This window comes from Protopterus annectens, chromosome 9.part0 (assembly GCF_019279795.1).
Source record: "Protopterus annectens isolate FY-2018-M chromosome 9.part0, PAN1.0, whole genome shotgun sequence".
Lineage (NCBI taxonomy): Eukaryota > Metazoa > Chordata > Ceratodontiformes > Protopteridae > Protopterus > Protopterus annectens.
In genome coordinates, this window is record NC_056743.1 from 1,307,983,034 (window position 1) to 1,308,004,850 (window position 21,817).

General features: G+C 38.3%; 1 protein-coding gene across 3 annotated transcripts in view; it reads left to right on the forward strand.

Annotated features, from left to right (window-relative positions):
- Nucleotides 1-21,817, forward strand: part of LOC122812030 — a 639,997-nt gene that overhangs the window by 366,285 nt on the left and 251,895 nt on the right. For all 3 annotated transcript variants that reach the window (XM_044084271.1, XM_044084270.1, XM_044084272.1), the window contains one exon: nt 930-1,008. In XM_044084271.1, coding sequence (XP_043940206.1) covers nt 930-1,008 — 79 coding nt within the window. The remainder of the gene's footprint in view (nt 1-929; nt 1,009-21,817) is intronic.

A 21,817-nucleotide genomic window follows, 5' to 3' on the forward strand; every position in this document is an offset into this window, starting at 1 on the left:
TGCCCTTTTTAATCACCTTAATTTTCATAGAACTGATTTTGCTACAAATACCAGCACCAAAACACCTTAACATTCACATAAACAGCACCTGCAGTCATGATAGATACTTAACACAACACAGCTTTTGCTTTTGGAATGGATTCCCTCTGCATATTAAACATCATAACACCTTGGTTACTTGTAAACGTGAACTTGGTAAGTGAATTGGTAATTTTAGATCCATCCGTGTGATCTGTGGTACTGGTCTACTTCACTTGGCCTGATAATGTCACATAACCTTATGGCTAAACTTTGTGAAGGTTACTTAAGATGCAAGCTTTGTGTCTACTCACCTATGGATCTGAGTTCTGTACAACCATTTTCGAACCAACCTTCTAAAGATCCTGCTATGCTTTTTCCTCTTACATGAGTGTATTATTTCTAGTTACTATTAACCTTAGTTTAGAATGATAGTATTAACAGAAAATACAATTGTAGCACTGGTATTGTTTTTCTTTAATCCTACCCGTAAATCATTATGTTTCTGCCATAAATCAGTCTGCTAGCATGAAGCATAAAATAAGGATACTAGCTCAAATTTAAGTGCAGAAACAGAGTAGTTCACAAACTAAAAGCAAAGGCAGATAAACAATTACACGTCTGAGGAAACAAACCAATAAAACCAACAAATAAGACCTGCAATCAATTGATGACATATAACTAAAAAAGTAAAACAAGTATCATAATAAAAGGCAAGTAAAAGTGAGAAATATCACTGTAAATAAGTAGTCTCTTCATAGAGCAATATGTAAAATACTAATTAATAAAGCAGTGCCATATTATGAAAAATATAAGTGGGGATAACAGTAGCAGTGTATGAATGATAGCTCCTTACTATGGTATTAAATCTTACTAACTTTTCTTTTTTCATTTTGGTGTGTTTCCTTTAGGGCAGCCTGCATTTTTACAACAGACAACAATCTGGTCCTGAAGATTTAAACCATGATATTGTGGATGAAGAGCAAGAAGGTAAGCTGCATCTTTTCCCATAGTGTGAAGTGGTCTCAGGTGTTTATCAATGACTAATTATACATTTGACCACATAGCAAAGTGTCCGGTATCCATAGCTATCGTGCAGTCCACTATCTGTGAATAACTATTCTTCCCTGCCATCAATGAATGTATCACTTTTTCCTAAATTCAAGATGCTAGGAGTGCTATTGGCATGACATTTCACATATATGATGACTGACAGCTAGACAGTGGGTGTTTCCAGAGTTCCCATTCCTACACATACTCCTCAGCTGCCCTGATTTTGCAGAATGTCTTATATTTTTGCTCTGTCTCATAATATTTTTTGATTTTCTGGTAAATTATTGACACTGAAGATTGCAGTCAGTCAGTAATGCCAGTCATTACAGTTTCATATTTTATTTATTTTTATTTAACATTTGTTGACCGGGAAAGTCCGACTAGGTTCCACAGATCCTGTTTTCAGCAGTGGCCCGGGGAGAAATGCTCCAGAAGCATGTCTTTAGAATGTGGGAGGAAACCGGAGTACCCGGAGGAAACTCACGCAAATGCAGGGAGAACCTGCAAACTCCACACAGAAGGCACCCCAGCCAGGAATCGAACCGGAGAACCTCTTGCTGTGAGGCGACAGCATTAACCGCTGCACCACTGCGCCACCCAATATTTGTTATTGTTCAAAAAATATTGGGTGTTACAAAAACCTGCAGTTCTATTAAAGGTGAACTAGAGTAATATTTAGAAATTGTCCCTGGCTTGGGGTCGTCATATCCTCCTTATTTTTGTCTAAAGTTCAGAATACTTGAGCAAAGAATTTGAGAGGTATGTGGTTTCTTGCACTCTGAACAAATGTGCCTGCATTTTCCTATAATGTGACACTACATTTAAGGCTGACAGTGTGTTTTGCATCTACGCTCCCCACACATTATAATGGTTATTAACTGCTAACATTGCCTACAGCCTGTCTGTGGGACTAGATCAGAGAGCAAGATGGAACATTTGGATGTGTAGCTTGGTTGAAGCAAGTGATAACATGGATGAAAGTAGATGACATTGCAAGGGAGCAGGCAGTATAGAACAGAGTTAAAGAGGGAAAAAAAAGACCTTGAAAAACCACTCCTGTTTTGTAATATCATTATGCACGAAGCACCTACATGGCAGTGAACTAGCTGGATGAACTTTTACCTGTCTCAGTTTGGGATGATAGCTATGGTATCAGGAAGGTAGAGTATAACAGGAAGCATGTTCTACAACATTGCCAAGGTGCTGGATGGTCGGAAGCACAATAGTGCCGATGCAAGTTAGGAAGGAGCTAAAAAACAATTTTGGTGTATGGAATGGAATGCACGACCCTGCTGAACTGCAAGGTCCTGAGGAATACGGTTTAGCTTGTTGATGTCTTACATGTCATTTGGGGGAATCTGCAAAACTGAGTGGGAAGCCCAATAGAGATTTTTTATGCACATACAGAGAGCTTCAGCTCCTGACCAGTATAACTAGCTCTAGGATCTCTAAACTTCAGGGTAAATTGGGTTACATGTTCTGTCTTAAAGACTTGACTGAATAGGCTTATGTATAAAATGTTGTTGGCTCTTGTTGCCTAGTTGTCACATTGAATGAAATTGCTTTTTAGACAAAGGTGCATCAGTCTAATAGTTGGCTAAATTCTAGTATGTTATTTTTCATCTGTTCCATTTCTGGTGAAGCAGAAGCCTTGCTCCTCATCTCTTTAGTCATACACTAAATGACTCAGACCTGTACCTCCTCTCATGCCTATTTCAAGGTAATGTTAATGTCTCTGTACCCACTGTCTGTTTTATAGATTTGTTAAATCTTGTCTGTTAATGTGTTTTTACAACATTACTTCTTCAAGAAGATTATTCTTCCTATCCACCATGCTGTATTTCAAATAAAATGTCTACGGGAGACACAAGAAATTATTATGTCACAGGAAAAAATGGTCGGTCTATCTGCTGAAATGGACAGTTGGATCAAAACAGTAGTGGATTTTAAGAAGGCATAGTGAAGATGTAATGTAACTATTAAGAGAAGTTGGCAGTGGGGTAAGGATAAAAACTTTAATTTGCATAGGGATCTGCAAGTTGTCCAGCAGGTACTGAAATCTTTTGTCTATCCCTACGTAAATAACAACACAACAGTAGTCTGCCCTTTATGCCTTAAGTGATATCAGACAAATTCTCTTTAGTATTAGTCCATGTACTGTTTTACTATAAAGAATTTAGGAGCCCACTATTACATTTCAATTTTTATTCCACAATAATATCCCTCTATCTCTTTCATTCAACTGTTTGTCCTTCTTCATGTTTTTCCCATCTTCTCCACCTGAAACAGCTACTCAGTCAATTTTGCAGTAATATTCTTCATTATAACTTCAAAGTCATATTATTCACTGTAATTGTACATGTATTCTTTATCATTATTTTAGCCGTATTCTTCATTATAATTTTAATTCTGTTGATGATGCTTGGTCCATACCTTAAAAACAAGTATCAATGCTGCAGTATCACTCATAATGGAGGGGAATTAGCCATCCGGTCAACATTCACCCATTTGGCCCAACTTTCAGAGCTTTGGATTTCTTCAGAATGGACTGGTCTCCACTCACTCACTCTAAGAATATCAGTAGAATGTCAGGTAAGAAGTGGAAAACTTCATTTTAGCCACATCACTGCATTTGTGTTTTTTTCCAGGCAACTTTCACAACGATAAGTACCTTTCGATGGATTTTTTTTATTAGCTTACGATATTTGTTAGGATATTAGATTTGGAAAAAAGTGTATACTGCTTCCAGTTAAGCTATTTGAGTCATCATCTCACAGTACCAGGGAGATATTCTGAACAACATAGTGAGAACCATATTACAAATGGCGTTAAGGCAAATGCTTTATAGACTGGTACAAACATCCTTGAAGGTAAACAAACTCCATCATAAAGTATGACTATAATACCATAATTCTCCCTCCAGGGAAGATGCTTCAGATAAAATGCTTAGGATACACACCCTGTTAAAGATCTAACATATCATCCTGACTGATGATGCCAAGGGACCACTTCTCACGCCCCCTTTGGATAAGTACCACTTGCTTTGTTGTTTAATCCTATCCCTAGAAATATTTCACACACTGGAGGAGAGGAGAATACCCTTGAGACAGTGCAGCAATTATTTCTTCTTCCATTTCCAAGTACTGAGAGCTTTCCATCAAAACAGTGTCTGTGTTATAGAAAATAGGTGGAATCTGACCATTTTGGGCAGGAAAAAAATTGTAAGAGGGTTTTGGAGAGGAGGCAAAACCTGGATAACAAAATAAAGGAGAGGAAAGAGCAATTGTTCCTCAAGGTCCAGCCCAAGAGCTAGTGAGATTCTGAGGTTAGTACATTATATGTCAACTCCGATAGTTATGGTACCATAGGCAAACAGTATGCAAGGGTGATCTGGAGGTACCCATGGAAGTTGTAGCAGTAGCAGCACCTACACTGTCTGTAGCATATGTTACCTTTCCTGGCCATTCAAAGACTGTTTCTTGGTGTCAGAGCAAGTCCTACTCAACCAAGGAATGCCATTCATCCTTCACCTAAGTATTCAAACCCAAACTATGGATGTATTAGACCTGGAACAGGGAGCACACACACACACACACACACACACACACACACACACACACACACACACACACACACACACACACACTTGAACAGGCAAAGAAAAATGAGACACGTCCATTTAAAAAAAATACAACAAAGGCTGTAAAGCAGACATTCTGAAAGTTATCGCAGACAGCACTGCAGTGATATGGTAGATAAAGGAGCTGGGACAAACTCACTTTTGCCGTCTGTGTATGCTGGCAGTGATTGTGTGAAGGTGGCTTGGCAAAGCATCATCATTCTACAAACATGGAACAGCCCATCAGATAACCACCCATTGGAGGTCCTCTTAAGCAGACCCTCCTTAACCCCCTTATGTGGAGACTAGAACTCAAGTCTTGCCAAGGATCAAACTTCTCTGGGAAACCACTCAATTAGGCCTTTTTTACCTAATTTCTAAATTAGCAAGTATGTAAATTTTGCTCAAGGTATCCAAGCAAGTCAGCTTGGACAACAGCCACCTTCTTATAGCATTGTGTGGGAGATCTTATGTATTCCTTTCCCCACTGCCTTGCTCATGAAAGCTCTGGTGAAAGCAGTAGTGGATGGGGTAACATTAATTCTCACTCCTTTAGTTCAACAGAAGATAACCAATCCTGTTACCATCGATTTGTAGCCTGTTAACCCAACAGTTGTTGGGGGATAGGACCCTGAAATCCCCAGAATAGGTTCCCACCTGAAATTCTGCAAACAGCTCATGCAATAGCTACTAGGAAATCTTTTATTGATATGTGGAAAAGGTTCTTTTTCTCATGTAAGAATTTTCCATTTAAGCCCAAATAGGCTTCAGTACAAGTCCTTAGCTACCTAACTTCACCGTCTACTAATGGACTGACAGACGTCTCAATTAAAGTTCATCTTTTTGCTACTTCAGATTGCCTTCCCAGGAATCCAGTACTGCTTTGCTTATAGTTATTCGTGAAAGGGATTCTACACTTAATATTCCAGAGAAAATGGGCATGGGACCTTAACTTTGTCATTGTAAAGCTTACCTTGCCCCTTTTTAACCTACCAACTCATTCACTATGATGTTCCTGTGACTGCAGAAGCTCTGAGTTGCAGGCACTTGTGACATTTGACCCCTATGCTATCTTCAACAAGGTTAAGGGTGTCTCTTAAGACTAACACGTTTTTCATGGCAAAAGAGGTTCTTGAAATTGCCCTAAAAATAAACCATTCAGCTGCTGGTCTTTTCCCCAGATTCATGACAAAAGAGAATGGGTGTAGCAGTCACTTGTCATGGACAGACAACCAAGATACTATCTGGGTAGACTGAGAGGCTTCAGAACTCAAGACACATATTTCTTTGTCTTTCAAACCAGGAAAAACTAGGTAGATTGGTGTCAAAACATACTGTCTGTAAATAGCTGGCTGACCAACTTCTCTTCTGCTTTGAATTTCAAAGAAACTCTTTGCAAGGCTACATTCCTCTTGGGTGTCAGAAACTACGGTGGCTTACCCTGAAAATGTGTCAGCTTAGAGTATTTTTGTGGCAGCCACCTGTACCTCAACTTGGTTTTAAGGGACGGCAAGTGGTATGCCTGAACTGTCCACTGTATTCCTACTCTGAATCTATGTTCAGGGCTCCAGTGCCTGAAATTACCACTGTATTCCTACCCTGAATCTATATTCAGAGCTCCAGTGCTTGAAATGACCACTGTATTCCTACCCTGAATCTATGTTCAAGGCTCCAGTGCCTGAAGTGACTCATGTATTCCTACCCTGAATCTATGTTCAGGGCTCCAGTTCCTGAAGTGACCACTGTATTCCTACCCTGAATCTATGTTCAGGGCTCCAGTGCCTGAAGTGACTCCTGTATTCCTACCCTGAATCTATGTTCAGGGCTCCAGTGCCTGAAGTGACTCCTGTATTCCTACCCTGAATCTATGTTCAGGGCTCCAGTGCCTGAAGTGACTCCTGTATTCCTACCCTGAATCTATGTTCAGGGCTCCAGTGCCTGAAGTGACTCCTGTATTCCTACCCTGAATCTATGTTCAGGGCTCCAGTGCCTGAAGTGACTCCTGTATTCCTACCCTGAATCTATGTTCAGGGCTCCAGTGCCTGAAGTGACCACTGTATTCCTACCCTGAATCTATGTTCAGGGCTCCAGTGCCTGAAGTGACTCCTGTATTCCTACCCTGAATCTATGTTCAGGGCTCCAGTGCCTGAAGTGACTTCTGTATTCCTACCCTGAATCTATGTTCAGGGCTCCAGTGCCTGAAGTGACCACTGTATTCCTACCCTGAATCTATGTTCACGGCTCCAACTCTTCCAAAGTGTTACTGGGGTGACTTATCACAACTGTACTTCCCTGTAAATTATCTTCCCAACCAGCAATAAACAGAAATGCAAACACATTTCCTTTACATTATGGGTGTGTTACTCTGTGGACTAAATTTTTGCAGATAGTATTCCTACATGTTGATTCAGTTTGTGAAATGCAGCTCTGACTTTGAATCTTGCATCTACTTCTGCTACTGCTTTCCCATTTCATAGTTAGTTCTGATGTAAAAAGCATATTCTGTTGGGGTTAGCAATGCGGCACTATAATTTGTTATCTAAGAACTGCTAGTCATAGCTATTTTCTTCTGTTTTTGTATCTCAGATAAATTACAATTTCTTATCAAGTAATATCCTACTTCCTAATACAGAAAACTGGAGCTACCTAATGATTTTTGAATTTTGCCATATTATGTGACATCCTCAGGAAGGCTAGCCCATCCATCTATAAATCTTTCTGTGAGCATTACTTCACAGTCTTGCTATGTTTTCTGTCTGTCTTCAAACTGTCCAGTTTATTCTTGTGTGGCTGCTCCTAGAAATATACTGTCCTCTTGGATTTTATTAATTTCTTTAATGCATTTAAATGTTTTTGCTGCATCTGTTCTTCAAAGATGTACATGGACATGTTATGTTACTTCAGTCTATTTTTATATATTGTATAATGTAAGCCTTGCAAAATTAGTTTTGCCTTTCTTTACACAATTTTCCATTTTGCCAAAGTCTTTGAAGTTTCCCAGAACTTTATACATTTCTCCAAATGTAAACGCTTCTTTTTCTATTGGTGACATCTCACATTGATTGCCCACCTTTAGATAACAATGCAAAGGCTCCACTTTATTTTTATTTCTCATCCCAAATTCCTACCAAAAATCATCCCTCCGGCACTAAATTGCACATTTGTTCCACTTGGATAGAGAGTCATATGTTCATAGGTATGTACTAGGCTACTGACTGCTAGGGTCTTTATAAGCCTAGTCATGCAAGTCAAATGTATCCCATGAGTTATTAGAGCTTATTTTAAGAGGTGTATGTTAGTTAGAGCATGATTTAATGGCTGGCGCTGTCCATCAGAGACATAGGTATCAGACCAGGGGTGAATTTCTGATTTCCTATCCCCTGGTCCAGGTTGCACTTGAATTAGGGTTGAGGAGGTTCTGCTTCACTCAGATAAGAAACCTATTCCAATGAATGGGGATTCTCCGAGATACATGTCTGTCTCTTCAATTTGTCCTATTTAAGTTGCAAGCAAAGTGTAAATCCTTAGGTTTAGTAGTTCTGTTTCTGTCTGTTTTTTGGATATACAGAAGTTTATCACACTGGTATTCAAGGATGCCTTGCATGTCAGGTATAGATTATCTCTCACTAGTCAGTAGGAAGCAGAGTATAGAGAAACACAGAACATTGTGTTTACACCCTGTATTCTTTTTATGAGGAACCTCTGTGGATGTTTCCTTTGTTGCATTTGCCTAGTTAGCTACATACCGAAGGGGATATTATACTCAATGATGGGTCTAATAAGGGCTGAATATGGCACAATGACTTCCCTGGACCTAGATACCATGCCCTTACTTATAAGCTAAGTGACACGGAATGATTTTCTTATAACCTTAGACACATATTGGTCAAAAGCCAGGTTACTGTTTACATTAATCTCCAAATCCCTGCTGTGTCTACTTTTAGAGATGTTTTTATCAGTAAGGTAGTTTTCCTGGGTGGTCAACTTCCCAAAAGGTTCTATTATCTATTTCTTGGCATTGAGTTTTAAGTCATGGCTTTGGCACCAGTCTTTTGTCTGTGTTAAATCCTCCTGTGCGATGATAATATCTTGATGGGTTTCTATGATTGCTCATAGCTTGCAATCATTTGCAAACTTAGTAAGTGAGAAGCAGCTGATGTCGGCATTGACTTCTGAAAAATAAATGCCAAAGAGGAGCGGACCCAGAACATAGCCCTGGGGGTACTGCCAGTGGCCAGTCTCTTCATGGAGGTGGTCTCTCCAATCCTAAATTCCTGGGTCTTGTCTGTGAGTCAGCTGGCTATCAAGCAAGTTACATGGGGGTTTATGCTTAATTCCATGAGTTGTTTACATTGCCTGAGTGGGAGATTGTATCAAATGCCTTATCTTGGTGAAGGTAGGCAGTATACACTGCTTTTCCATTGTCTTTGTGACCTTCTCAAAAGAAGTCCACCAGGTTCAGCAGGCATGCCCTTTCTTTGACAAAACCAAACTGGGTTGGGTCTAGTGTTTGAGGATTTCCCATGTTATTGTTAATCATTTCCATGATAATTCTTCCCATAGCTTTCCATATGAGACTAATCAGACTAATGGGTCTGTAGTTCCTGGGTTCCATTGATGGTCCTCATTATGCAGAGGGATAACCACTGATGTCCTGAATTTGCTTGAAAAAAAGCCAGTGTGGAGGCCATGACTGAACAGTGACTCCAATGGCCCTGATAGGTCATATATCAAGCTATTCAGGAGACATACTGGGATATTATCAAGCCCATTGAAGCTACATTCTCAGCCTTGGACAGCTCATCTAGGACATGTTCCCTACTGATCATCGAAGGGGCTATGCTAGGTGGCATTTCCTGGGGAGTGTCTGGGGTGAAACAGGAGGTAAAGCTGGAACCAAATTTGCCAGCCAGAAGATTTGCTACATCTCCCGGTTCCATAAACATGGCTCCATTTACCAACCGTTTGACACACTGTTGTGTGTTACCTTTGAGGTTTTGGACATAGCTAAGGAAGTCATTACGGTTGCTCCTGGCCTGGGATACTATCTTTCTCTCAAAATTAGTTTTATTTGACTTCTCATAGTCCTCCTAGTTTCCTATTCAGTTTGATGAGATAGTTTTTATCTTTTTTGCTGTTACACTTCTGAATTCATCTATGACTTTTTTCTTTTGTTGTACAATTTGTTAATTTTGGATTCCACCAGGATAGACTGATTTTTAACTTAGTTTGGGCTTACTTTTTGTAGACAAAACTGCCTCTGTGCAATCATTGAGATGGTTATATAGAGCTTCTGTGAATAATTCTGCATAGGCTGCTATTTTGTCTGGGTTTGGAGGGGCTTGAAATTTTGACAGGTTATCACTGAATAAAATGTGGTTTGCTTTGGAGTAGTTCTAACTGTCACAGGGTTTGCTGGGGTTACAGAATTGATTCTTATTTCAAAGGAGGCTGTTTTGTGGTATGACCTTACCAGAGAGGAAATGACACTGTGGGCGGGGAATGATGATGGTGCAGTGTTCTCCCATATTTGTGAGTACCAGGTCCAATATTTTTGTATCTCTAGTACTCGTTTGCAGTAACTCATCATGGAAACGTGTTTACCATGTCTAGGAATCTCTACACCTGCAAATTTAGGGTTGTGTAGGATTCCCACTTTACAGAGGGATAATTAAAGTCCCACAAGTATGGCATTTGGTTGAACGGTTAATGTCTCCAGTACCTAAGTATGAGCTATGGGTTTCACAGGACATAAGAGTGTGACTTATAGCTTGCTAGGATATGGTATGGGACTTTGTCTATGTTACTATGGAGATAGAGCAACTGCAGTATGTCATCCTGTTTAACAAACCTATAGGTATGATCATTATTGATGTATGTGGAGATACCTCCACCTTTAGTCTCCAAGTGTGCTGTTGCTGTCCACCTTTAGTCTCCGAATGTGCTGTTGCTTTCCTGAATGTGTGGAAGACAGTAAAGCCTTGCATTGCCAGGTTACTCTTTGCAGCTTTAAACCACACCTTGGTAACTACATAGATGTCTGCATTCTCCATTGTGAACTCAGCTTGGAGGGAGTGGAGCTTCTTGTCAATCATGGTTCATCCAGACAGCCATTAGCATTGAATGTGATGAGCCAAGTCCCTACCCCCATTGCTGACTTCCACAAGGCCTGCTGTTCCTTCTCTGCATGGAGATGTGTAAACTTTTTTACATAACACCATGCTTCCAAGAAGGTATAACTTTCTGCAGCTGGGCAGAGCCAAGGGCGCATATGTGATCTGTATGTTTTGTGCCATACTCTCACTTCACTGCAAGAGCCAGTGTCAGCATACTAGATTGCTTCTTCATGAAGGGTTGGTGGGAAGATCTCAGTTGCTCACTTCCATACACTCTGGTTGACTTCTCTTTTTTCTGTAATAGCAACTGAACCCAAACCAGGGTCATGGGTTCATAGAAGGTTACTAGGCTAATGGCCCTGGAGCCCTTACAAGCCTAGCCTTATTTATCTTAAGTTGCCCCAATTGTTGGTAGTTAGGTGAGTGAACTTTGCAGATGTAAGGGTCTATGGTAGTTAATACTGACTTTCTTTGTCCAGGAGGGAAATGGGAACCACCTTAGGAGTGAATTTGCAGTCACCCATCCATTGATCTAGGTTGTGTTTTAAGAGGGTCAGGGAGGGGCTCTGTTTCATGTGAATTGGAAGCTTATTCCAGAGACGTGGCATTCTGTGGGAGATGTATGCATCTCTCTCTCCAGCATTACCTGTTCATGTCAGAGGCTAGAATAAGATCCATGAAGGGAGTGACCCTTGTGCAGTTTGATTTACGAATGTGTAGCATTTCCATCAGGGCCGGGTCAGAGACTGCCCTGGAAGCCAGGCACATATCACCCCTTAGTAAGCTGTAGCAGACAGAATACAGTGACATGGATTTCAGTCTTTCCACTTAAGACTTGTTTTGTGTACCCTGTAATTTCTTGTTGAGAAACCTCTGTGCTTTCTCCAGTTGTTGCAGGTGTCTGATGAGGTACATGTAAAGCGTAGCATTGTACTCAATTATTGGTCTGATGAGGGCCGAGTATAGTGGAATTATAATATCCTTAGATCTAGATGTGATGCCTTTACTTATAAGAATTATTATAGCTTGTTTCACATGATTTCCCGGTGAATTAGCTGAACTTCTTTACACTGCCGTACATTTAGTGATGCCTTCTGCTTTATGATGTCTCTTCTCATACTGTGTGTATTGCCATCTAGATCAACCCCATAGTAGATTTTGCACCATCTAAGGAAAGATAGCTTTTTCCTTCTCTGTAATCTCTCTGTAGTGTTACTTACAATAGACATCAGTGATGACTGGTCCCATGAAAGAGTGATACACCTCTTATAACTCTTGTTTGTTCACTGTGGATTTTATTTTATGTAATCCTCAGCTCTCTGTCGAACCACTCACTTTCAGCATGAGACATCACCCTGAGAACCTCACCAACGTTTGCTAACATGCATGCTAATCTTGTGGGACTGTGACACCTGTCTTACTAATTTTGGTAAACAGACCATGTCTACAGTACAGCTCATTTTTCTTTACTAACCCAATAAAGAAACTTGTTCAACATTTTTCCATTCTTCTTGCTGAAAAATCTCTTTATCACCTGATCATTCATGAAGAAAGATACATTTTCTTTCTTTTAATATTGTAATACAAAAACCTTCATCATCATCTGGCTGGTTTTAAAGATATTAATAATTTCCATTTCACATAACAGGACATTTTATATTCTCTTCCTCTTATTTTAGTTACCAAAGAGGCAGTCAGCAACTTTTCTCGTCTAAAAATATTGCACTTGTCAGCAATTAATGATACAGGTTTACAAAAAAAAAAAAAAAAAAGAGAATGAAATATATAATTTCCCTTCTCAGTACAAATTTCAGCAGCACACCCATAACTTGAAACATTTACAAGAACCAATGTACTCTTTATTGGATGCATGTAATTATAGTTTAATATAACATAAGCTTCTTTTTTTGTAACAGATTATTTCAAGACATTAGCAAACACATTGGGAGGGACGAAGTAGTACATTGAACTCAAGTCCTTTTAATTACCAGCATGAAATACTTTAAAATTTTGAGCTACAACACTTGTTAGTGGTCATATGGGACTAGTTAGTTGTTAGTGCTCAGACGGGACTGGTTAGCACTCATCTTATGCTCGTCGTAAGGACATGCAAATACAATTTCTCCTTGCTTCTTCAATACAAATTTATGCTCAAAATGTGAACATTTCAAGAGATAAAAAACTGTTACTGAGTTACAACTGAAACTACCTTTCAGTCTAAAAATCATTCCATTTTAACTATTCCTCGTTCTGCAATGAAACTTAAGGCCATACTGAAAATCCTGTACAAACTGACATCCTAATAGTATTAGACATTATTGTAGCTATTATTCTGACTGAAACAAGGAGTTCTAATATTCATTGATGTACCTTTGATTATACTTTGATTTACCCTGTATTTCTTTTAGTTGGTTAACCTTGGTATTTTCAGAAAGAATTAGTTAACCTTTAAGATTAAATTTATTGAAGGACTTCATTTGTCATTAAAACAAGCCAATGTCTTTCTGCAAAACATGTACTACCCTATATGCATGGGGCCTATAATGTGTTATAAAGTATAAAACTTAACTGTTTTTCTCCTCCCATCTTTATGCCTCGCTGTGTGACAATGATAATCCTTCTTAGGTTTGAGGGGTGTTCTAAACTTACATCCAAGGAGACTATTCAGAAACTTAGCCTCATCACCCATTCCTAACAGGAGACTAACAAAAACCCACGTTAAGTAGATTTTTCTCAAATATGCCCTAAATATACAGACAGTTTAGTGCAGACAATTACCCACCATAGTTTTGGGAGGAATCTGGAATACCCAGAAACACACACACACACACACACACACACACACACACACACACACACACACACACACACACACACACACACACACACACACACACACATGGAGAGCTTGCAGACTCCACACTGAGAGTATTTGGATTTCAGGATTGAGCTTCTGACTCCTGCAACTGAAAGGGAGAGATCATTCCAATGAGCCACTACAGTTATAGATAAGAAAAGGCATTCAGATTCCTTGATTAGGAATCAAACCCCAGTTGTGGTGGTGGCAATGCCAAATCCTAACTACTAGACCACCAGGGAGTCCTTTAAAGATGTACTTTGTTGTTGTTCAGTTAGGTGTTAGATGTCCAAATTGACTTGGAATGAGGAAGCTGATGGAGGTCAGGACTGATTTTCAATTACTAGGCCGGAGCCTTAAGGATTTGTCATGTACCATGATCTTTTCTTTATTTAATTAATTATTTTTATTGATTAGAATAGTCCCACTAGGTCTGGCCTATTTTCAGGCAGGTTAGAGGGCAATTTTACTAATACATGAGAGACCTAAGAGTCATGAGGGCTTTAACATCCACCTGTGTTACCACTATGTCAAACAGAGTGGACTTTGGTTTAATATTTCATTCAAAAGATGACAGGAAGTGCAACACCCAACTGAACAACATGTGAGTGGCATAGTGGTGCAGTGGTTAACGTTGTTGCCTCACAGCAACAAGTTCTCCAGTTTGATTCTTGTCTGGGGTGCCTTCTGTGCAGAGTCTGCATGTCTTCCCTGTGTTCATGTGGGTTTCCTCTGGGTACTCCAGTTTCCTCCCACATTCCAAAGACATGTCTGTAGCGTTTCTCCCCAGGCCTCCATTGAAAATTAGCTCTGTCCTAGTCTGTCTTTCCCAGTCAACAAATGTTACATAAATAAATAAATAAATAAATAAATATAATTTGCTATTTAATGGGGGGATAAAACAATCATTACAGTTTTCATCTCTGAGTATTTCATATGGGAAAGCCTTCTTTAGGTAGAATGGACTAGAGTTAGTGGCTTGTGAATTTGGCTAAGCTTGTTTGATTTGCCTTACGTGGCCTTCCTGCTGTGAGTTCACACTGCATTCGGTATTATCTCTCTTTGGCTTTATGAGTATTAAGTACCAACATATTAATTTTTTATGATTCTGTTACTTATGCAACAACCAAAGTCAAGCTACGTTTTATAGTTTTTGCTTCTGTATTTCTCTCACTTTTGTAAACGGGAGTCACACATATAGTCTTCCATTTGTTGGATATTATCATGTCCTGTTATTAAAAAGAGTAGCCAGAAAAATTATTAATTCTAATCGTATGTATTTCAACATTCTGCAGTAAATTACACATGATATTTTTATTTTGTTTATTTTTTATAATTTCAATTTTATGATTACATATAATTTTATAATTTCATGCAATTTTTATTTCATGTCCTGTTATTAAAAAGAGTAGCCAGAAAAATTATTAATTCTAATCTTATGTATTTCAACATTCTGCAGTAAATTACACATGATATTTTTATTTTGTTTATTTTTTATAATTTCAATTTTATGATTACATATAATTTTATAATTTCATGTAATTTTTATTTCATTTTTATCATTTCATATATTTGTTATCATTTCATTTAGAGGCAGTGTCAGGACTCTATGAGCAAGTATGCGAAATACCTAAAAAAAAGCATAATTTTGACCAATTTCTAATTCAAGACATACATAAAGACTCAAGATGATAAGGGAACAGCATAAATAAAAGTTACATGTTGTCACAGACGCATCCAGTTTAAGGTTGTAGCTTCACAAGCTATTAAGGTGTTGAGATTGGAGTTTAATTTCAAATACTGGTAGTAGGAAAAATATATTTTCCTGTTGTGTTTTATTAATACTAACAGAAATGCCTGCTCATGCTTTTTCACTGAGTTCTCTGTCTACACCCCTTCCCATTTGTTAATTCTTGGTATGCTCCCTTAAATTTTCTTTGCCACTAATAAATCCATAAAAAGTTTTATTTATCTTTTTAACAAAGTCTACTATATTTTCTTCAGCTTGGCCTTTGCTAGTGTAAGTGTCCTCCCTTCTTTTTTTTCTGGTTACTATGATATGTTTTCTATTTATCTTGTATTTCCTTATACTTTTAAACTGTTGTCTCTCTCTCTTTATTCTTTGTTACATCTTCAGAGCCAATGTGGTCTTTTGTGTTAGTTTTGCTGTTTTATTTATCTAGTTTCTTGGTTCTATTATGCTTTCTTGCGTCTTGCAACTAACTCAGTACTCTGTTTCACGGACATCATTCTAATCATAGTCCCATTGCAGGACCATCATCTACCGTCTGACATATTTAGGTACACCATCTTTAATATTTCCATTTTTCAGCCCTTTTCCTCTTACTGAGAAGGGATCTGTAAATAACTTGTGTGTAAACTAAAGAGCTATTTCTTGCCTTCAGGGTGACTTGCAGTTCTACTTTTTCTAGCGTTTTTGTGTCACTTTTGTTCTGATGGCTTCATCTGATAGAAAACTGCTCCTCCTCTAAATTTAACTTCACTGTTTATTTTGCAGATTTTGAGATCTGTTAATTATGTTGATATCCAATCCATGCTTCACCACAGAGTGTTCTATTTATCAATAGACATTAAAGGTTATTGTTCTCCATTGTCTGGTAGCATTACTTCTTTTTACTGTTTCTCTCACTCCCCTCTCTTTCTCCCTCTCTCTCCCAGTCATTTTATGTAACTAGACTTGTTTCTGTCTCATTGTGCCTGCTATGCTGATTATTTGACTTTTTGGAGAATGGAGGGTTGAGATCATCTTTTTGATTTGTTGTGCCTTCTTATTGTATAGTTTACATGTTTGCTGATGGAGCATTAACAGAAGTAGGCCATCATGTCAACACTTGCCTGCATCCCTCCAAATGGAACCCCGGTACTCAATGACATCAAAGTCTATGTTTTTCTCCATTTATATTATCATTTGTAGAACATAATTTTATGTGGCGTCCTAGCTTCATCCCTACTATGCAGAAACAGCACCCTGGGGAAAGTTACTCTATGTTTGCTATTTCTCGAAGACTTCCGCCCAAGTTTTCAGAATCCTTTAGTAAGAGGTACTATCTCTGTGTCCTTATTGGTTAAATTATTTGTAGATATATGATGATGTCTAGCTTTTTCTCCATGCAGGTGTCCCCATGAACCTAAGGATTCACTCTGTTTCTACTGGGCAAGGCAACAGATAAGTACCCAACTACCTTGCAGCCTTCCAGTCTCCATTCCTCCGTTTTGTCTTCCTTCTAACAAAATAATTCCCAAACGTAGTTGTCGTCTTCTTCTTTAAGTTCACATGCCAGTCACCTGCAGGCATTTTCTGAATAAGATCCCATTATCCTCCTCTGTTTCTACTGTTGGTGCTAATTTGCAGGAGTGAACTTTTTATCAGGCTAGCATAAGATCTGAGGCCTGGCAAAGCTGGGACAAAGTGCCTCTCCAGCCTACCCTTGTCATCCTTAATTCTACCTTTATTTGAGTTTTCCTAATGCTTGGCAATCTCTGCAGTGAAGGTATGGCCTTTTCAAGCCTTTGGCAGAAGAGGTGGTTCCCCCAAGCTCTAGGCAACTCACTCTTAAGATGAGAAATACCTTCTTTATGCTGAGAAAGATGCCTGTAGATATAGTGACAATGCATCTGCCAGAATGTCTACCAGAAAATCACTAGTTCATTACCACTGTCTGAAACACTTATTATTTTCTTAGTTTTTGTTTATTAACTGTTATTTTGCTTACTTAAGGACTTAACTTGACTCTTAAAGTAATACAATTACATTTGTATTTAAATGTAGAAACATAGCATACTATTTTCAAAATGACTTTTGAAATCACAACTATACAGAGATCAAAACAATCTAAACAACATGTACAGAAAAAAGAGCCGATAATTTACATCTCATCCCTTGAAGAAAAGAAATGTCCCCCAGTGTGATCTACCTCCATCTAGCAACTGCTGCCAACCTCTGTAAGATAATCTCCACACTAAAGCATCAATAAATAGTACACAAACAAGCTGCTGTGGTGATTTAAGGGACTAGTAAATATTTATCTCTCACACTACTTCACTCCTTCTCCACTTTAAACTTAGTTTCTCCAGTAACTTATGCAACAACAATGGCCCTATAAATTTGTAGGATATTAGAAATAATTATTTCCTCTCTCCATTCAGTCTGCCCTTTCCAACACTTGGTTATTAAACTCCTCACTCAGCTATCCATAAACAAAATCTGAACTTTCTCAGATTGGCTCCACCTCTCCTTTTCCTCTCCAGTTTCCAGTAAAACAAACGGTCATATGTGGAGTACTTTTTTTGTATATATTATCTTAGTCTTTTATGACTCTTTTTCAAAGATATTTTACCTGCTGATACTTCTACATTATATGTACGCCACCTGCCCTTCATCTGTAGATCTCCAACAATGCCCACTCCTACTTGTCAGCTCCTTTATATTTGCATCTTAGTTCTTTGCCATCTTTTAAGCTACCTTATTGAACTGGTTCCACACCACTGGTACAATCTTTAAGGCAGAAGAGTCTCTTCAATACCTTTTTCCACTCGCTCTTGGAAAATCCCATCCCTTTATATGTACCCCTCCCCCTTCTCCGCCATTTTTCCATTAGTCACCATACATGTCTTCATTTAAGCTGACATAATTTTTTCCCACAACTCTTGAGTACTTCCACCTCATTATTTTTCAGATATCCCTGTATACCAATAGATGCTTCCTGCATATATTGCACCACCACCTTTACTAGCCAATCTTTTATGGTCCTCCATATTTGCTAGAATTTAAGCCACACCTCATCTATTAATGTATACTTCTCTTTGCAGTCCATCCAGCTTCAAAATGTTAAATGGTCCTTCTCATTCTTTGCTATACATAGCAAATCATAAACCTCCTGTAGTCTTTTATCACTCCAAACTCTTCAGTAAGCCATCTTCCCAGACACAAATGCCAGGGTTAATCCAAATATCTTCTCTAAGTACTTCACCTAACACTAAACCCTTCATGCACATCTGTTTCCACATGTTTATTGTCATATCATTGCCTAACCTCTTTATCTCCCCCAGCCCTGTATTTCATTAGAAATAATGATGCCCTCGCCCCAGAAGATGAAACCAAAACTCTATCACCCCCCCTACAGTTCACCTCAAAAGCTGCATTTTTTTCTAGTTCATTGTACTCCCTTTATTTTTCCACAGATATTTATCACAAGAGGACTGAAATCTCCAAATCAATTCATTGCATATTCTAAACCAAGGTGCCCCAAACAGTAAAGTGCTGTAGGTAATTACAGCATCTGAATCAAGTTTATCTTAATCACCACTATATTTGCCCTTGAAAACCATCTAAACTCTAATTTTGAAATCTGTACCAATAAATCTTGATAATTACTCTGAACTATTTCTCCTGATTATCTCTCTTACTGCAATTTTAAACTTCCTACAATTGAAATCTTCCCTTAAAATCCCTTTTCATAACCCAACTCATACCTCTCAACCTCTTAGAGCAAGAAATCAGGACAAAGTCATAAATAAAAGTGGGACAAAGGCCCAAAAATAGGGACAATTTTTAAATATTGCTCTTACAAACTTAGAACTTGACAGAATAACAAGTTTTATATTAGCATGAGTTTTCTGAAGGATAGGAAGTCTGAAATTCAAATGTCAGTCATTATTTTCTAACTTCAATCTTTAGTGATTTACCACTGATTTGCCAGAAATCTGCAATTTTATGAAAAATGGACCAAAAATATGAGGCCAAAATCTGGACATTCTACGAAAATCTGTACAGTTGAGAGGTATGACCCAACTCTTGCATGCACTGATTTATTCATATGACTACCTGTTAACAACAGGCTTTAAATTGCTATATGTCATGTTAAAGATAATGTTTTTCTACTGAGATTAATGTGGTTGGAGATTTCACAGTCCTCAATGTGGAGTCAAGTTTGATTAGAATAATTAAGTCCTGGGATGCAGAACCCTAAATGAGAGGAGCGGAGCTTTCTATTTTCCTGTGTTTATTCAGTTTGCTAGCACATTGTTCTTTATGCTTTAGGTACTGGTGAATCAAGTGACAGCAAACAAGTATGTGAGGTGTAGTTATGCAGTCTACTTTTAGATTTTATTTTTATTTAAAAATATATTTATGTTGGCTTTCTGCTTGTACCACATCCAGAATATCTTCCTTCTTCTCAAAGGATTACTTCTTACTCTCAAGAGATTGAGACCTCTAGCTGTTAGAAGATTTACAGCTTTCTTGGATTGCTTGGCAGGACTTGCTAAATCATATAGTTACCTTAAGGAACACCCTTTCTGCTGTTAAACAGGAAGTTGTCTAGCCTCTTAGAATACATTGGTCATTCTGCTTGACCACAGCCCACACAAACACTACTCTTTTTCTATCTTCAGGGTGGTTTCTGTTTTGCTGTTTTATCTCCTTCATTATTAGGTTGCAGTGATAAATATGCATGCCACCATATTCTCCTGCTAAAGTATCCCATTTTATTTAGCTATATCTGATGTACCCGCAGCTTCTTTAATGTCCATTTTGACCTACATCTTCAGTTCCTTAAATCCATTTTATTGAACTTTAGCTTTCCCTCCTGTTTCTGCATAGCTAATCCATAACTCATCCAGTAGTGAAAAGTGTAAAATTCTAAAGACATGCGTCTGGAGCATTTCTCCCTGGGCCTCTGCTGAAAATAGGCTCTGTCCTAGTCGGACATTCCCGGTCAACCAATGTTAAATAAATAAATAAAAAATAAACAAATAAAGCAAACCAGGCTTTCCTTTCTGTCCTTTGTCTTCAGTGAGGATGCCTGCTGATTTGTACCTGCATCTTTCAACCCACTTATGGCTGCTATCTACAGTGCAGATCATGTCTAAAAACTGCTAAATACAGCTTCAATCTTTTCTCTTCTCAATTGCTTATTGTAGCTAGAATATGTTTTTCACTAATTGCAGTTGGAAGCCTCTTCTCAGCTACCATCTACAGTTACTGTACCCTGTCTCTGACAGCAGTTAACTGCAACAATGACTGCTTACTAAATTTCCTCCAGTAAGCTAGTAACTGCCGTTATCAGCTGCTTTGTACATTGTGTCTCTATGTCCCTACCTGCTATAGTGATGTGACTGATGGTGCTAATTTGTTGTAAATCGATAATATTACTTTCTTAGCTGCATAATATGCTTCCGAGATGTCTGCATGTACTCCGTGACAAGCCACAATGTTTGGTGGCGTGACAAAAACCTGAGCAATAAAATCCGGAAATGGTGCAATTACATTGAACATATTAACTGATGCAGTTATGGGTATAGTTTTGAAAATGTATTCCACTTTTCAAAGTATGTTTTCTATGGTTCTTACGCATCATAAGTGTGTGTGTGTGTGTGTGTGTGTGTGTGTGTGTGTGTGTGTGTGTGTGTGTGTGTGTGTGTGTGTGTGTGTGTGTGTGTGTGTGTGTGTGTATGTGTATCATAAAAGTCAGGAAGTCATACTTGGCCTGAGACTGCATTAATTTTGGGGTTATCAGGTAATTATCCTGTGGTGCACTTACGCCACTTTGTAATATTTGAGTTTCTTCAGGTATTAATATATCTGTGCATGACAAATTCCACTATCCCCAACACAGTACTACAGTTTAAGAACAAAGATAATATTTTTGAAAAGTGAAACCAACAGAACAACTTCTGTATAATTTTGATGTTGGAAGTTCATACTGCACACCTTCTTTTCTCAAAAATTCTAGTCAAAGTCAAAAATAAATGGGGGACAAATGCTAAATTAGAGACTATTTTTAAATATTACTCTAATTTACATAAAATGTTAATACATTTTATGGTTTTGCGTCAACCTTCTGAACAGTAAAGCATGCAAATCTAATGAATGCAATTACTGATGAACAGTAATCCTCAATGATTTGTCAGAAAATCAAAAATTTTGAGAGAAGCAGGACAATAAATGAAACAAAATCAGGGTCATTCTGCAGAATTTTTGACAGCCGAGAGATATAGTTGAAACCTGAAGTTTATCAACATTGCTACTGTCCTGTATGTTGTCAAATGTATCCTTTTGGTCCCTAGTGTGCTTTCCAGTTCCTGAAATTAATCAGTAATTCAGTAAATTAATCTAGCATGAATGAATAAAAT